Raw genomic sequence first — 19,301 nt, 5'->3', positions numbered from 1 at the left:
AAATGGTTGCAAGCAGCCAAGGGGAGGGGGGAGGCCTTATTTCTGATGTTAAAAAACCAATAAGAATCATTTTTTTCAGTTCCTTTATATTTTTCTTATATTCAGAAATGTTCAAGCTACCAATCCCACACCAACTTTAGTAAAATAGAATGCATTTTGCAAGCAAAACTATCCATAAATTGAAAACAATTTCACAAAAACGGGGGGGGGGCGTGCATTATATCTGCAAAATAAACCAATAAGATTTACTTTTTTCATTTCAATTTTCATATCATTGTGTGCAGAAATGTTCAGACTACTTTCCAAGTGAAAAAAACTTTCAAAAAGACCAAACATAAGCACTGCAAATGAAGAGTTTTCGGTCCGGGTCAGGGTGACCCGGGAACAGAAGATTTGTAACTTTTTTTGCCCAGCAAAAACTAAGCCCCCCACCCCCCCAAAAAAATTCTCATAGAGAGAACCCCTGAAATGATGAAACTACATGAAATTTCAAGTTTCAGATATGCAGGGAAAATTTTTTACAGGGACTCAAACTTGGCTTCGGGTCACATACGACCCGAACAGAACAGCAGAAGGAACTGCAGCAAAGGTCAGGACCAGCGAAGGGCTCTGCCCATCGCCAGCCCTCCCAGTGAGCTCCCGGTGATTGTGACGTAAATTTTGTAATGGACAATGAAGAACGTGGTAGATAAATCCACAGTCACTGAATTTAAACGGTCTTAAGGTCTTACGCATAAAACTTATCAGGAGAGACTTAATGAACTCAATCTGTATAGTCTGGAGGACAGAAGGAAAAGGGGGGACATGACTGAAACATTTAAATATGTTAAAGGGTTAAATAAGGTCCAGGAGGGAAGTGTTTTTAATAGGAAAGTGAACACAAGAAGAAGGGGACACAATCTGAAGTTAGTTGGGGGAAAGATCAAAAGCAACATGAGAAAATATTATTTTACTGAAAGAGTAGTAGATCCTTGGAACAAATTTCCAGCAGATGTGGTAGATAAATCCACAGTCACTGAATTTAAACATGCCTGGGATAAACATATATCCATCCTAAGATAAAATACAGAAAATAGTATAAGGGCAGACTAGATGGACCATGAGGTCCTTTTCTGCCGTCAGACTTCTATGTTTCTAAGAACCCTCCACTGATTCTGACATTGGCAATTGCAGGTTATTATCAATTACAGTAACCCCTCGCGGTTCATCTTTCACGGATTCGCTACTTCGGGTTTTCAAAGGGATCCATTAAAATTTTTAAATCCATTAAAAATTCATAAAATTCTTCTACAGTACTACCGTACTCTATTAAAGAAACTGGTAGGATATCACATGTAGTTCCAGCTGAGAAACATTATAGAATGACTGTTTAATGCAGTGGTTCTCAAGCTTTTTAAGGCCGCGACCCCTTAATACAGTTCGTGTTGTGGTGGCCCCCAACCATAAGTCTAGCACCAATTCTCCCAACAGAGCTTGGAGCTGATTCGCAGGAAGGTCAGAGAGACGCTCCCACTGTAAACACCTGATTGGTCGGATTGTAAAAATATGTTCCAAGATGCCAAAATAGAAGCTTTAGTTCCTAATGCCAGGGGAAATTTGTCTTTTCTCAGGGTCTCAGGCGACCCCCGTAAAATGGTCATTCGACCCCCAAAGGGATCCCAACCCCCAGGTTGAGAACCACTGGTTTAATGTAAAGGGTGGGTTTTAAAAGTCCAAATAGTTGTTAAATACATTAAAAAAAATCTTTCCTCTACTTCACGGAAATTCATTTTTTACGGGTGGTCTTGGAACACACACCCCCGCGAAAAACGAGGGATCACTGTATTGCAATGGTAAGCAGACATATATTGCGAATAAAGCATTTCATTATTCTGAATTATTTAAAGCATAAAAATTATACCCTCTATGTACCTAGGAAAAAAGTTACATGCTTATTCAGCTCATTAAAAGATCAAACCAACCATGAATGGATTAAGAATCTACCTGCCAAGTGAAAGCAACTCACCCCTTCTTGGTTAATTTAATAATTATTATTTGGGGTTCTATTGACTTTAGGTAATTGAAATCCTTCTCTTTGTTTAGTTAATTAAGATGCTCTTCTGTTTATTTAGCAATCTTTGTACCCTGACAGGATTTGGCTGTATGCTATGGGTCACATATTAACCATTTACATTGTAACTAGGTTAAGTTAAGAATTAATGTTTTATATTTGTACACACGAGAAACTGGTTATATGTATGGAATCCTCACTGCATGGAATCCTCACTGCATAACAGACATTAATACAATTGAAGGAGTCCAGAAATACTTCACAAGAAGAGTCCTCCACTCCTCCTCACACAACAAATTACTGTACCTTACTCCTCCAGACTTCAATTACTACGTTTAGAAAATTTACAGCTATGCCGCCTCCAAACTAATTTAACTGTTGTTCATAAAATCATACATCACAATGTACAGTATTCCCTCGATTTTCACGGGGGATGCGTTCCGAGACCGCCCGCGGAAGTCGAATTTCCGCAAAGTAGAGATGCGGAAGTAAATACATCATTTTTGGCTATGGACAGTATCACAAGCCTTCCCTTAACACTTTTAACCCCTAAATTACCATTTCCCATTCCCTTAACAACCGTTTACTCACCATTATTACTGGTACTCACCATTAAATAAGACACTTAGTGATCCTGATATTTATAAACATAATTATTTATTAACAATAATTATTTTTTTGTGTGATAACAATGCTGATTGGCCGAGATTTCGGCATCAACAATGGCAGACGAAAGCTTGCCGATGACATATGATGTCATCGGGCGGGAAAAACCATGGTATAGAAAAAAAAACAGCAAAGTATTTTTTTAATTAATATTTTTTGAAAAACTGTTGTATAGGCTATTCGCAAAGTTTGAACCCGCGAAAATCAAGGGAACACTGTACTCCCTGTTGGCGACTACTTCACCTTTAACAACAACAACACAAGAGCATGCAATAGATACAAACTAAATGTAAATCGCTCCAAACTAGACTGCAGAATACAGTATACAATTTCAGCAATAGAGTGGTCAATGCCTGGAATTCACTACCAGACTCTGTTGCTTCTTCCCCCAATCCCAAAATCTTCAACCTTACATTATCTACAATAGAGGTCTGTAAGGGGCGTGCATAAGCGCACCTTTGTGCCTACCGTTCCTGTCCTAATGTGTTTTTATCTTTTCTATCTCTACTTTATACTTATATTATGTTAAACATACTACAATACTATATTTGTATGACAAATAAAATAAATAAAATAAATAAAAATAAATGCTCCAGAGAGACAGCTTCATCCGAGAGAGAGAGAGAGAGAGACAGACAGACAGACAGACAGACAGACAGACAGAGAGCTTGCTTCTCAACATGAGACAGTTCTGCTCAGTCCAGACAGATAAATTCCAACATGGACAAAGCATTCTAGAAACCATGTGTCAGTGTCTGTGATTTCTACATTTCAACATCCAATGATGAAGCTCCCAATGAAATTGATGACTAGATCCAATCTATTATTATTATTATTATTATTATTATTATTATTATTATTATTATTATTATTATTACTGTATTATTATTATTATTATTATTACTGTATTATTATTATTATTATTATTACTGTATTATTATTATTATTATTATTATTATTATTATTATTATTATATCAATACAACACAGCAAACAAGATCACTATGCTGGATTTCGTATTTCATCACCAGTCGGGCGCTTCCCAAGCACCTAGGACTGCGTGATGTAGCGGTGAATTATGTTTGCCGATCTCAGTAAAGCGGCCTTTTGCAATTGACAGATGGAGATTTTGTCAATTCCGATGGTTTTCAAATGTCTGCTGAGATCCTTTGGCACTGCGCCCAGCGTGCCAAGTACCATTGGGACCACTTTCACTTATGCCAGAGTTGTTGCAGCTCGATTTTTAGATCTTCGTATTTCACTAATTTCTCTAGCTGCTTCTCCTCAATTCTGCTGTCCCCTGGGATTGCGATGTCAATGACCCATAATTTATTTTTCTCCACAATCAGGATGTCTGGTGTGTTATGCTTCAGAATTCGGTCAGTCTGAAGTAGGAGGTCCCACAGTAGTTTTGCTTGCTCATTTTCGACCAGTTTTTCAGGCTTATGATCCCACCAGTTCTTTGCCACTGGTAAATGGTTTTTAAAAGACTAATACTAATACTAATAATAATAATAATAATAATAATAATAATAATTATTATTATTATTATTATTTAGATTTGTATGTTGCTGTTCTCCGAAAACTCAGGGTGGCTCACAGAATAAAAATAAAAACAAAGCGTACAAAACAAATCTAATACTTTAAAAAAAGTACAGCTAAAAACCCTATGTATTATTCAATCAAACAATCCAATCACACCATGCATCATACCATACCAATCTACTGCAATAATTTATATGGTAAGAAAAAATTCAAATGGTCTTCTGCATCTTTTGGAAGTAATACACCCAGAGCCCCTAGTCACAATATTGCTGGGGGTTACCTGGACTACAGCCAGCAGATAGAAATCTTAGAAATTCACCTACTGCCCTACAGATCTGGAAATTATTATTATTTAAAGAAATTATTAGTACCATTGTTCAGTGGACCAATGTGAAAATTGGAGAAGAAAGATTGAAGTTCAAGGATGGAGAAACAAAAAGTGACTTGCGTGATGTGGATTTGATAGAGATCAATACATTTTTTTGCTTTACTACTTTATACATAAATTTTTAGATCCAAGCATGAAAAAATTGAATGCCTTTTTGCTACTGAGGTCATTATGATCCCATCTCTGTAACAGTGCAGCCGAAATAGTACCTCTGTGATTAAGGTTTAAGGCGTCTCAATCTTAACACAACACTATAACCACACAATCACATAAACTTTCATCTGACAATTTCTGTTTGTTGGCTTGGGGTTTTTTTGGTTGGTTTTCTTAACTGCTTTAAATAATTCTGTCATTTTGTTCAGTGACCTTCTGGTGTGTTTTTTTTTAACCTGCCATTGTGGCATAAAAACTATCAACAACCAAACAAAAAATACATTCACGGTCAGAACTGGGAATCCAATATAATTGAAACCCATTCAAGCTTTAAATTGAAACTTGCCATTCAAACATCTGTTTAATGAGACTGGCATGGTATAGGTTGCGCTAACAGAAGAATGTCTGCCGAATCATTCAATGTGTACGTTCACCTAAACCCAATTAAAAAGCAGGAAGAAAAATGTAGATTTTGAGACACTGTTCTATAAAATACAATACAGTGGTACCTCTACTTAAGAACTTTTCTAGATAAGAACCGGGTGTTCAAGATTTTTTTGACTCTTCTCAAGGACCATTTTCTACTTAGGAACCTGAACCTGGAAAAATTTACCAGGAAATTTGAGAGCGGCACAAAGGCCTGGCCAGTTTCCTGCCATTCCCCCTGGGTTTCCCTCTCTGGGGCAGTGTATGGGAGGCAGCCTCATGCTGGGTGTATGAGAGGCGTGTGTTCTTCCTCACTGCCTCAGAGTCCCTCTTTTTTTTAAAGTCTTATAGTTTTGAATTTTTTTTGGATTCCCCTCACCTCACTTTCTTCCTTCGGCAGCGACTGTCCTCCTCCTCTTCTTCCTCCTCCTCCTCCCACCCAAATTCCAAGCTTTTATTTCTTTCCTAATGGGTTTGCACACATTATTTGCTTTTAAATTGATTCCTATGGGAAAAATTGCTTCTACTTACAAACTTTTCTACTTAAGGACCTGGTCACGGAACGAATTAAGTTCTTAAGTAGAGGTACCACTGTAGTTATGATAGGGATGAACCTGTAGAGGTTATATACATACTATTCTTGACAAACCTATATTTTCTTTTATGTACATTGAGGGCATATGCCCCAGGACAAATTCCTTGTGTGTCCAATCATACATGGCCAATAAAATTCTATTCTATCCTACTAGAAAACCTAATGTTATTTCTCTGCAACAGCATTCGCCATAGCAAACCCTATCAGTTTATGCACCATTACAAATATGCACTTTATTTTCAAGCTGAGAAAAATGTTAAGAGAGGCAGGATTCGATTTCTTTATGACTTTTATGTAATAAGAGGGTTTAATAAAATAAATACAAGAAGAGCATTAAATGTGGGTTCGCATCATTAGCAATATAACAAAATTCTGCTGTATATCAGATTTTCAAAGAAAACTTTAAAGAAAGTTGTGTCCTTCCTTCCTTCCTTCCTTCCTTCCTTCCTTCCTTCCTTCCGTATACTTCATTCCTTTCTTCTTGATAAGCCACTAGCTTCCATCTTTCAGCATTAAAATATAACCATGGTCAGCAATACTGTATGGCTCTGTCAAATCTTAGCATTATCTCAAGGCACTCAAATGCATAGCTTCACTTTCAGAAATCTAATACAGTACTCGAGAATCAAACTCAATAGTAACCATTGGGGTATCTTAGCTCAGTGTTTCCCAACCTTTTTTGAGCCACGGCACATTATTCATATTTTCAAAATCCTGGGGAACACTGAACGGGGGGGGGGGGGGGGCGGGGGGGCCGCGCGGGGGGGGGCTAAAGAAAAGTTTGGACAAAAAAAAAATCTCTTCCTCCATTTCACTCTATTTCTCCCTCCCTCTTTCTCTCTTCCTTCCTTCCTTTCTTTCTCTCCATCCCTCTTTCTTTCTTTCTCTCTTTTTTGCTCTTTCTCTCTCCCTCCTTCCCTCCCTCTATGTCTTTCTCTCTCCCTTACTCTCTCTGCCTCTCTTGCTATCTCTTTCATTCTCTCTCTTTCTATCTCTCTTGCTATGTCTTTCTTTCTCTCTCTCTCTCTCTTTCTCTCTCTCTGTCTCTCTCTCTATCTCTTTCTCTCTTTCTCTGTCTCTCTTGCTATCTCTTTCTTTCTCTCTCTCTGTCTCTTTCTCTATCCCTTTCTCTCTCTTTCTCTGTCTCTCTTGCTATCTCTTTCTCTCTCTCTTGCTATCTCTTTCTTTTTCTCTCTCTTTCTTGCTATGTCTCTCTTTCTCTCTCTCTCTGTCTGCCTCCCTCTTTCCTTTCTATCTCTCCCTCCCTCTTTCCTTTCTATCCCTCCCTCTTTCCTCCCTCCCTCCCTCTTTCCTTTCTATCTCTTTTCTTTCTATCTCTCCCTCCCTCTTTCCTTTTTATCTTTCTCTCCGTCCCTCAGCGGCGGCAAAGAAGAAGGAAGGCACGCTGCAGAGGGCACCGAGGACAAGAGCGCTTGCTCGCTCCCTCGCCCTCTGACTTCCCTCCCTCACTGCTGAAGGGACGAGCATGAGGGGTTTTTTGCTTTTTTTTTCCTTCCCCCACCTCACGGGAAAGAGAGAGAGAGAAAGAGCAGCAAACTGCGGGATGCGGCAAAGGACTCCTTGCCAACCCAAAAAGGGGTGGGGGTGGCAAAGGCAAAGTCTGGGAGGCGGGGAAGGGAAGAGCGGGAGACCCCCAGACAGAACGGCTGAGGGGAAGGAAAGACAGAAGGAGGGAGGGATTGAGAAGCGAAGCCAGGGAGGGCTGAGAGAAAAGGGGAGCGGCGCGCGCGAGAGAGGGGGGGCGGGCATTACTGAAACGAACGGAGAAAGCCCTCTCTCGCAGCGAAAGCGCTCCCAGCCAGGGGGCTGAGAGAGAGGGCTTTCTCCGTTCGTTTCAGTAATGCCCGCCCCCCCTCTCGCGCGCGCGCCGCTCCCCTTTTCTCTCAGCCCTCCCTGGCTTCGCTTCTCAATCCCTCCCTCCTTCTGTCTTTCCTTCCCCTCAGCCGTTCTGTCTGGGGGTCTCCCGCTCTTCCCTTCCCCGCCCCGTCCCTCTCACAGCCCCCTGGCTGGGAGCGCTTTTGTCCCGAGGAGCTGAAGCCGCAGCCGCTGCGAGAGAAGTTGCGCCCCAAGGCAGGGGGCGGCAGAGGAGGAGAGGGGGCAGATCGGGCAGGGAGCGTCACGGCACACCTGACCATGTCTCGCGGCACACCAGTGTGCCGCGGCACACCGGTTGGGAAACGCTGTCTTAGCTAGTCCTTAAACTCTTAAAGTATTAATAGGTATCAAATTTACCGGAAGAGCCCTCTACTCCTCTACTCGCAACAGAATACCCTACGCTACTAGACTTACAATCCTAGGTTTAGAAAGCCTAGAACTACGTCGCCTTAAACACGACTTAAGCATAGCCCATAAAATCATCTGCTACAATGTCCTTCCTGTCAACGATTACTTCAGCTTCAACCACAACAATACACAAGAACAAAACAGATACAAACTTAAAGTAAACTGCTCCAAACTCGACTGCAGGAAATATGACTTTAGTAACCGAGTAGTTGATGTATGGAACTCACTACCTGACTCCGTAGTATCATCACCTCACCTCCAAAACCTTAACTTTAGAGTATCCACTGTTGAACACTCCCGATCTGTAAGAGGTCAGTAAGGGGCGTGCATAAGTGCACCAGCGTGCCTTCCATCCCCTGTCCTAATGTTTCTCTCTTACTAGTATCATGTATATAAACATTGTTATAACTTTGTATACTACCAATATGTACTTGACTGACTGACTGACTGAATAAATAAATAAATGTCTTCCAACAACCTCTTAGCCAGACCAAAATTTCAATCTATCCATAGGAAGGAGAAGTTGCAGGCTTCAGAAACTCAATGTATAAAAAGAAAACAACTTGGGAATACAGAGAGTTGGTGGCTGTGGCAGTTGTTATGAACCAGACCTTTGCTTAGAAGCCTTTGGCACTACAAAATTCAGGTCGCAGTTTAAAAAAATATGGAGGAATGAACGGGTTAAGTGCCTGCAAAAAACATTCATAGATTTCTGCTACATTATATGTTGTGGTTAGCTCTGGCCCAGCTCCTGCCCCAAGGACTGTGGATGTGGGGGAGACATCCACATGCCGCAGGCCTGTTTTGCTCCTGGTGGAATCTGCTGATGAAGGCTCCTCTGACCAAGAAGACCTGAGTGACAGGGAGGAGGAGAGTGTGGCAGACAGCTCAGAAGGAGATCAATTATCTAGCTCCTCCTTGGATTCGGAACAAGAGTTAATGATACAGCCACGCATGCGGAGAGCGATGCAAAGGCAGGAACAACTGAGAGATTATTATCAAAGAAAATTAGGCCACCTGTGGTTGGGTGGGGCTGTGGTAATTAGTGAGGCTGCTATAAATAGCAGCCTGTGGGTTTGGCCATTGTGGAGGATTATCTGATGTTTCGTGACTGCTTTACTGACTTTGACTTTTTGTGTGCTGATTTCCCCCCGCTTTGAAACTAAACCAGAGCAAAGTGTGTTTCACTTTGTGAAAGAAGAAGGACTGTGAATTGCCTCACAGCTGCAAGCTAAGTATCACAGAACTGATAAGGGACTTGTACAAATTACCAGTTTGTTTGGAGACGAGTGCTCTTGGCTATACAAAAAGAGTGCTTAGTTTATTTGAATTTTCAGTATAAAGAATATTGTTTTGAATTTTCAAACGTGTGTGTGTGTCTGAAATTTGTATCTGTGAATTTTCGGGAGGATTCTACCAGAGAGCTCGACAGAACATTATATATCTGGTATCAGGGGTGAAATTCAATTTTTTTTCCCTAACAGTTCTGTGGGCGTGGCTTAGTGGTTGTGGCAGGGGAAGGATGCTGCAAAATCCCCATTCCCTCCCCAGTCCTGGGGGAAGGTTCTTGCAAAATCTCTACTCCTACCCCACTCTAGGGCCAGCCAGTGGTAGTATTTGCTGGTTCTCCAAACTATTCAAAACATCCGCTACAGGTTTTCCAGAACCTGTCAAAACTTGCTGAATTTCACCCATGTCTGGCATGTTGATATTGGGCTTTTAGGGATGGCAGCAAAACGTTTTGAGATACTTGAAGGTTCTGAAACACGTTGTAGAAATCAAAACTTTTTTGCAATATGACATTGTTGTTGCAAAGAAAAAAAATAAGATTTTAAACTTTTTTGATTTTATTTATTTATTTATTTATTTGTCAAACAATTATAGGGTGATAATTTGTACATATTAAACATTAGATAAGTAATGATAAAAAGTAGACAATAGGACAGGGACGGTAGGCACAATGGTGTGCTTATGCACGCCCCTTACAGACCTCTTAGAAAGGAGGAGAGGTCAATTGTAGATAGTCTAAGGTTAAAGGATTTGGGGTTAGGAGTAGAAACCACAGAATCAGGTAGTGCATTCCAGGCGTTGATTACTCTGTTGCTGAAGTCGTATTTTTTGCAGTCAAGTTTGAAGCGGCTGACATTTAGTTTAAATCGATTTCGTGCTCGTGTGTTGTTGCGGTTGAAGGTGAAGTAGTCGTTAACAGGTAGGACATTTTGGTATATGATTTTATGAACTATAATTAAGTTGGAACGGAGACGACGGAGTTGTAAGTTGTCTAAACCAAGAATTTCAATTCTGGTGGAGTAAGGTTTGAATTTTATATATATATGTATCTGATCATATATGTGTATGTGTAAATATGTATGTGTAAATATGTTGGTCAAATGCCACAATAAGGGGCGTGCACAAGTGCACCAGCTAGTTCCATGTATATGAACTCTATTATTCCCAATGATTATTTCTTCTATATTATTCCTAATGTCTTTTCTTCTATTCTTTTATTGATGTATTTACTATGATTATATCCTCTGAAACCTACATTATATATTGGACAAAATTAATAAATAAAATAAATAAAGCTTCATATCAAGAGATTATGTAACAGGGCGAGTTAAAATCTCAGCCAAGAACAAGTCTACAATTTTTAAATCACATATCTACTCTTCATGCCAAAACTTCTGCAGGAAACCCCACCTACGACTAGGTACAACTATCGCCATAAGAAAACACAGACTACATCCTACTAAGGGAGTGCCAAGATATAATTTTGTTTCCTTGGCCAATTCCCCTGTGACCTAAAGGCTACATGTAAGTTCCATGGAAAATGACATTTACTGGTTTGACAGATGGTTGGGAGTTAAATCGCAGCACTTGCCCTCAAATGTTTTCTTTGCATTGAGCTGATGTGATTTCCCTGAGCACTTGCCCTGCTGGCAAAGATCAATCCAAATGCTGTATTGTTTATAATGGGAGGAAAAGTGGCATGTCAAAAGAATCATATCACTCACGTCTGTACTGGATAGAACAGGGCAATAGTTAAGACCAATAATGTTATTCATTTCTGGGTTACAACAAGGCTTGTAAGATTGCAAGTTGAAGTAGGAGCTGAATGGCAAAGGTACAACGATTTCTTTCATGAATTTTAGCCAAAACAAAACCTCGGGATTTACTGATTTGTGTATTTTATATTCTTTATCCAAAAGGATCCAAAGTACATGTGCATGGTGGAGAGGGGTGGGGTCAATGGCCGCGGCAGCATGGAGTTTCCCTTCGCCAGTGGGGGGATTCCGAATCCCTGCCGTCTGGGGATTCTGGTTCCTATGGAACCAGACTGGACCCTCCCTGAAGAGGAGGTGACGTAAAACACATGTGCATCAGAAGTGACATTTAGCCGGTTCATAGTGGTTCGGGTGACCAGTAGTAGCGACCTGTGGTTGGCCCCGTCCTGTCTATCCACTGTGGAGAAATGCCACTCTCTTTAGCTACTCTAGTTTTTAATAGGAAAGTGAACACAAGAACAAGGGGACACAATCTGAAGTTAGTTGGGGGAAAGATCAAAGGCAACATGAGAAAATATTATTTTACTGAAAGAGTAGTAGATCCTTGGAACAAACTCCCAGCAGACGTGGTTGGTAAATCCACAGTAACTGAATTTAAACATGCCTGGGATAAACATATATCCATTGTAAGATAAAATACAGGAAATAGTATACGGCAGACTAGATGGACCATGAGGTCTTTTTCTGCCGTCAGTCTTCTATGTTTCTATGTTTCTACGTTTTCATGCCTTCATTACCACTATAACTGGGTCCATCCACTTTAATGCTGATTGTTCTCTTCTTCTCTTCCCTTCCAACTTTCCCAGTATTAGGCCTTTTCCAGAGAACTGGATCTTTGTGTAATATGTCCAAAGAAGGATTATTTGATCTTGGTGATTTATCAATGGCCATTTCTCTTGGCTAACATATACTGGTCATTTTCACAAGAACAGATTTCCAGTCTCTTGATGACTACCCCCTTTTAAATCTCCTTTGTATTTGTCCCCAATTATATGAATCCTTTTTTTAGTTTGGTGCACAGGACTGGGTTCTGCATTTCTGTTTGTGCACCATAACTGCAAATCAGGAATATAGGCAGCTACAAAGATGAATAGTACTTTCAGCAAAGACCGTACTCTTTTACAGATGGGTATTTTTCTCCAACATTATATATCTCAGTAAAAATTATTAAATATTAGAGCAGTGATGGCGAACTTTTTTTTCCTTGGGTGCCAAAAGAGCGAGCATGTGCACCATCGTACATGTTTGAGTGACCACACCCATAATTCAATGCCTGGGGAGGGCGAAAACAGCTTCCCTGCCCCCCCGGAAGCCCTCTGGAGGCCGGAAACAGCCTGTTTCCCAACTTCTGGTGGGTCTAATAGGTTCATGTTTCGCCCTTCCCCAGCTCCAAAGGCTTTCCTGGAGCCGGAGGAGGGTAAAAACACCCTCCCCCATCTCCCCGGAGGCTCCCTGGAAGCAAAAAACGCCCTCCCAGAGTCTCTGTGAGGCACGCTGGAGCTGAGCTAGGGCAACAGCTCAGGTGCCAGCAGATATGGCTCCGCGTCCCACCTGTGGCACCCGTGCCATAGATTCGCCATCGCTGTCCTAGAGCTTGATTTAAAATTACTTTCTCCTTCTAGTCTCACCATGACAATTTTCTTGCCCAGAAAATTAAGATAGTGGTGCTATTTCTCTGCTAACATGAAGCACTGTTGCTCGTAATACTTATGCTGCTTTCTAAACAATGGATCTCTATCATCAGTCATTTTAACCTCAGGATTCCCCTTGACTTCTAAATATGTTAAATTGAATAGGTAGTAAAGATGGCAACAACTACTTCAAATAAGAGTATCCATTGTTGTTCTTGTTATTTTAAAAAAATGAAGGCGGGCTGATCATATTAGCTGCAGCTCCCACTCTACTAATGATACTGTTTGATTTTAGATATTGATTGCTGAGTAATTATGTCGATACAATTGGTGAATGCTTTAGTCTGGATTTTTATATTTATGCAGTATATGGCTGAGAAGCAAGCAATATAGCTTTCCAGTTAATCATCTGAGAACACTAAAGATAATGCATGATATGTTCTGCTGTGCATGGTTATGAACCTGTCTTTGCAACCACTAAGAATAAATTATTGCCCCGTTGACAACCATAAAAACTTGCCTTGATATATTCAGATCATCTCATCTCAGAGAACAAGAAAGAAGAATCCTGCTGTTGTTTTTTGAAAATAAAAACACTAACCAATATATAAATATATAAATAAAATATTTAATATGTTTATTTAGCATCTACTTACCAACTTCATCCTTGACATTTGCAAGCTCAGCCGAGATCTCTTTTTCTTTCACAAAGGCACTTTCATTCTGTTTAAAATAATCAAAAACAGGCAATTGGTTCATTTATTCCTACAAAGTACTTCCATTAATTTGCTGTCTACACTCAACTGAATAAACCGATTAACTCTCAACAGTTATATTATATTCACAAAGATGTGTCTGCATTTATAGTTCATTACAAGATGGAATGCCAAGTATTTCATTCTCCCTTTGTTACCTACAATAACTCAGTGAGTCGGTAGGACTGAGAGCAAGAGAGTGGTCCAAAGTCACCAGGGGTTTTGTATATTTATTTAAATATTATTTGTGCAGAATGTGGTTGAAAAGCAAGCAATATAAGTTTCCAGGTAATCGTTTGAGAACACTGATGCCTTTGGCTGAGAATAGATTAGAACCAGTCTAGCACCATAACCAATACACCAATATAAATTCTTACATTTTATATAGGAACAAAATATGACCAGCCATCCTTTTGTGTCTGGGTTACTTAGAGATGTATCTTAACTAGAGATGTATTACTGATAAACCGCTTCAAAGTGCTTTACAGCCCCCTTTAAGCGTTTTACAGAGTCCAGCATATTGACCCCAACAATCTGGAACATCCTTTTCCAACCTCGGAAGCAGTAATGGGCAGGCATAATTTTTACTGCCACATTGTGGGTGTGGCTTATTTTGTGGCTTAATGGTCATGTGACTGGGTAGGAGTGGCTTGCCGGCCATGTGACCAGGTGGGAGTGGCTCGAATGATCATCATCGTTCAAGTGAACTATTTAGTCCTCAACTTACAACCTTACTAGTGTCGCTCGCTGGGCTGACAATTTGCTTCGTGTTTCCTGTGCTCTCCTTCCTGGGTCGCCCCACCTGCCTCAGGCTAGGTAGTTAAGCGAATGGATGATGCCAGAAGCATAATTGCTGCCACGTTGCTTCCACCCACGCCTTCTGCTTGTATCTCAGGTGGGAGGTGGCCACGTGAGGCTGGAGGGGAGCCAGGCAGAAGAGAGGGAATCTCGTCAGAGGCCAGGAAGGAGGAAAGAGGAAAAAAGCAAGGAGCGCAGACGCAGCAGGGGAAAAAGCAACATGAGAAAATATGATTTTACTGAAAGAGTAAAGAAGTGGTTGGTAAATCCACAGTGACTGAATTTAAACATGCCTGGGATAAACATATATCCATCCTAAGATAAAATAAAATAAAATACAGGAAATAGTATAAGGGCAGACTAGATGGACCATGAGGTCTTTTTCTGCCGTCAATCTTCTATGTTTCTATGTAGGAAATGTTAAATAGGAATTTAATAGCAGTACAAAAATGCTTTTTCAAGGTATCTCCAGAAGAAGCATAATTTTAAAAGGGGGGGGGGGGAGAGGAATCACAGCTACTGTATTGATGAGTAATAAATCTTTGCCTGAATCTCTGAAAATTGAAATGTCACTTCTGCTCCCGTCACCACTGATATCATGATGTAATGTTGGCTGCCAAACTAAAAAATACAATGTATGAAGTTGACATCAGGAACCTGATTGTGGCCTGTGGCCAGGAAGGATTCCGCATCCATTTAATCAAAGAGATGCAAGGTTGTACCAATTTTGATCCAAAAATGAATGTAATTGCTTTAAGAGAAAAAGGAAACATTTAGAGGTGGGCAAAGTTTGAGGCTTATTAAATTGGCTGTATCCATTTTAGATGATCCAAAGTTCCCACAATAAGATTTGTTTTCTAAACAAATATTACCAAGATCCAGATGGCACAAATAGTTCATTCCCTCCCCAATTTGATATCCTACAGTTGTCCTTGACTACAATTTCATCTTCCTTGGCAGCATGACTAAACAATATTTATTTATTTTATTTATTCATTTATTTATTTTGTCTAATACATAATGAAGGTTTGTGAGGATATAATCATAGTAATATACTGTACATCAAAACATAAGAGAGACATTAGGACAGGGGACGGAAGGCACTCTGGTGCACTTATGAATGCCCCTTACTGACCTCTTAGGAATCTGGAGAGATCAACAGTTGACAGTCTAAGGGTAAAATTTTGGGGGTTAGGAGATGACACTACAGAGTCTGGTAAGGAGTTCATGCTTCAACCACTCGATTACTAAAGTCGTATTTTTTGCAGTCAAGTTTGGAGCGGTTTACATTAAGTTTGAATCTGTTATGTGCTCCTGTGTTGTTATGGTTGAAGCTGAAGTAGTCATTGACAGGGAGGACGTTGTAGCATATGATCTTATGGGCTATGCTTAGATTTATTCATTCATTCATTCATTCATTCATTCATTCATTCATTTATTTATTTGATTTGTATGCCGCCCCTCTCCGAAGACTCGGGGCAGCTAACAACAATATAAAAAGACAATGTAAACAAATCTAATATTAAAAACAATCTAAAAACCCCCAATTTAAAGAACCACTCATACATACAAACATACCATGTATAAATTCTATAAGCCTAGGGGGAAGGGAAATTTCAATTCCCCCATGCCTGACGACAGAGGTGGGTTTAAAGGAGCTTGCAAAAGGCAAGGAGGGTGGGGGCAACTCTGATATCTGGGGGGAGCTGGTTCCAGAGGGTCGGGACCGCCACAGAGAAGGCTCTTTTCCTGGGTCCCGCCAAACGACATTGCTTAGTCGACGGGACCCGGAGAAGGCCAACTCTGTGGGACATGTAGATCATGTTTAAGGCACTGTAGGTCTAAGCATTCTAGACCCAGGATTATAAGTCTAGTTTCGTAGGGTATTCAGTTTCGAGTGGAGGAGTGCAGGGCTCTTCTGGTGAAGTATCTTTGGATATTTTCGAGGGTAAACACAAAAGACAACAGTCTTATGAACATTTTAAACTAACCAAGTTATTTTCATAGTTTCGGGGATCAAAAACTAAGCAAAATAAATGTGCTGAGCTTTTAAGCTTCTTGTTGTTTTTGCTGTGGAAGTTGAATACACTACTGATACAAGAAAACGAAGGATACATTATTCTGCCTCTTCAAACTTGGTGCATTCCAGGTCTTTTGGACTAGATCTACCATAATTCTCAATCACTAATCATGATCACTTTTTAAAATAGAATTTTAGCCTAACTCAAAGACAAAGGCTGAAGTGTATTAGCTCAGCCAAAAGATTATTATAGTTCATCCTTTGAGTCACATGATCAAACTACCTAGGATTTCTGGTTCAATGATATTATCCTGTATTAGATCCAAAGACTCTTAGACTATTTTAACCATCCTTATAATATTAGCTTCTTTTACAGACCACCACACAAAGCAAATTATGAGTTATGCTTAACTGTGCAGGGCAGGAGCGATTATAGCTACTATTGTTGAATAGGGTCATAAAAAAATTTGAATTCAAACTCAAAATTATATCAAGACTGGATCGACATCTCTGATTCATATATATATGTACATTGTTCTGAGTTCGGGTTTTGCCCCGTGTAATATTTTGCATGTCTATGCAACGTTTCGGTGAAATCACATTCACCATCATCAGGCTGAAGTTGTAAGCTTCGTGCTGCTGTAAATATAGTAAATAAACTATATTTACAGCAGCACGAAGCTTACAACTTCAGCCTGATGATGGTGCATGTGATTTCACCGAGACGTCGCATAGACATGCAAAATATTACACGGGGCAAAACCCGAACTCAGAACAATCTACATACATATTCCCATGAAAATCTACAAAAACAAATATATATGTATATATACATTTCTCCTTTCCAAAGCTGATTCTTACAACAATGTGGTGATGCTGCCACATTCTTGGGCCACATTCAAATTTGTTGCAAGTGCCCTAGTTATTTTAGCAATAACATTTTAAAGGAGAGCTAGCTATGTCTGTGAAAACGAGAGAAGCAGAAAGAAACAATGTCTTTTCCCCATCCAGATTTCACAAAAATGGATAGCTCAAGTAGATTGACTGTTAAATTAATACACTGGCTTATTATGAAGGCAAATAAAACTATGCAGAATATAACAAAATACGAGAGAAACATTTTCCTCCCTACATACATCATAATATTAGATCCATTCAGTTATGTTAAACAGTGGAAAAGTACAAACCATGTACAATGTTCTATTAAATGTTGGCAAACATTATCAAAATATTTGGCATTTTAATTCCATAGCCGTATTCTAAAAATTCTTTGTGGACATCGGTAGGCCTGTGGTTTTTTCATTTTTTGTTTGCCACAACTCATGTTCTCCCATTAGTATAATGCATTTTGACAAATCACATTTGATGATGAATGTGATGAAAAATTTGACCTTGACCCTCTTTTTTCCTCCTCCTGACAAAGTAGATAGGCATATATTCTAAGCATGCTTAGGATATGTTGGAGTAAAAATCTTTACAAATGACATATTTCATTATCTTGCAAACATGGACTGCAAAGGTAGCTTGTGACATAAGAAACTATTATGCTCATATGAAATAAAACAAACTGTACCTAAGCTTCATTCTCAAAAGCATTCCATTAAACAGCACCAGCACCTTGGAGATTTGATTGATAATTAAAAATAGAGAAATGACATGGACTCCTGTTAATGTAATCCTGACAGATGTTAGAAAAGTTGTAAAGGACTGAAATAGTTAAAGCAACTATGTTAAAGTCCCTCCCCTATGCCATAAAAACTAACCTCCATTTACCTTTTATTAATTTCATGGGGAATATTTTTGTTCTAAGACTTGGAATCTCTCAAAATGGGTGAACAGTGCAGTCAGGCGGTAGGGAAAGCAAGTAGGATGTTTGGCTGCATAGCTAGAGGTATAACAAGCAGGAAGAGGGAGATTATGATCCTGCTATATAGAGTGCTGGTGAGACCACATTTGGAATACTGTGTTCAGTTCTGGAGACCTCACCTACAAAAAGATATTGACAAAATTGAACGGGTCCAAAGACGGCCTACAAGAATGGTGGAAGGTCTTAAGCATAAAACGTATCAGGAAAGACTTCATGAACTCAATCTGCATAGTCTGGAGGACAGAAGAAAAAGCGGGAACATGATCGAAACATTTAAATATGTTAAAAGGTTAAATAAGGTCCAGGAGGGAAGTGTTTTTAATAGAAAAGTGAACACAAGAACAAGGGGACACAATCTGAAGTTAGTTGGGGGAAAGATCAAAAGCAACATGAGAAAATATTATTTTACTGAAAGAGTAGTAGATCCTTGGAACAAACTTCCAGCAGACATGGTAGATAAATCCACAGTAACTGAATTTAAACATGCCTGGGATAAACATATATCCATCCTAAGATAAAATACAGAAAATAGTATAAGGGCAAACTAGAGGGACCATGAGGTCTTTTTCTGCCGTCAGACTTCTATGTTTCTATGTTTCTATTTATGGATTTATTATGATGGTCTGGTCTCAGGCTTTTGATGCAAATGAATTAGTTTTAAAATATTCATTTTTTACACTCAAGGTCAGGCTGATAAAAGCTTGATAGAATGAAGCTTACCTTGCAATTTCAAGGTATCAATATGTCAAAACTAAAGAGGTCAGAGATATTTTTCAGCAAAATGCCCATTCTCTGTGTCCCTTCCTACAGTGTTGCCTTTGTTTTCTTATCCATTAATAAAGAACATCATCATTACAAGAAATTACAAGAATCCTATAGTTAGGCACCAACAATAAGTTAAATGCATAGCTGCTCAGCTTTAGGGCAGGTGTGATAAATGGCTCTGACATGGTACTAATGTTAGCCCTGTATTCAACCAGGTTTCTATTTCTGCTGCTGGACTCAGTTTGTTTTAAATTTCAAATTGCAACAACTAATT

The 19,301-nt window shown here is 39.6% G+C and overlaps 1 protein-coding gene across 4 annotated transcripts in view; it reads right to left on the bottom strand.

Moving 5' to 3' along the window:
- Positions 1-19,301, bottom strand: part of MTUS2 (microtubule associated scaffold protein 2) — a 375,450-nt gene that overhangs the window by 27,588 nt on the left and 328,561 nt on the right. For all 4 annotated transcript variants that reach the window (XM_070749864.1, XM_070749865.1, XM_070749866.1 and 1 more), the window contains one exon: positions 13,479-13,545. In XM_070749864.1, coding sequence (XP_070605965.1) covers positions 13,479-13,545 — 67 coding nt within the window. The remainder of the gene's footprint in view (positions 1-13,478; positions 13,546-19,301) is intronic.

The sequence above is a fragment of the Erythrolamprus reginae genome, chromosome 4, assembly GCF_031021105.1.
Source record: "Erythrolamprus reginae isolate rEryReg1 chromosome 4, rEryReg1.hap1, whole genome shotgun sequence".
Lineage (NCBI taxonomy): Eukaryota > Metazoa > Chordata > Lepidosauria > Squamata > Dipsadidae > Erythrolamprus > Erythrolamprus reginae.
Note: the sequence above shows the minus strand (reverse complement) of the source record. Positions and strands in the feature narration are given on the sequence as shown.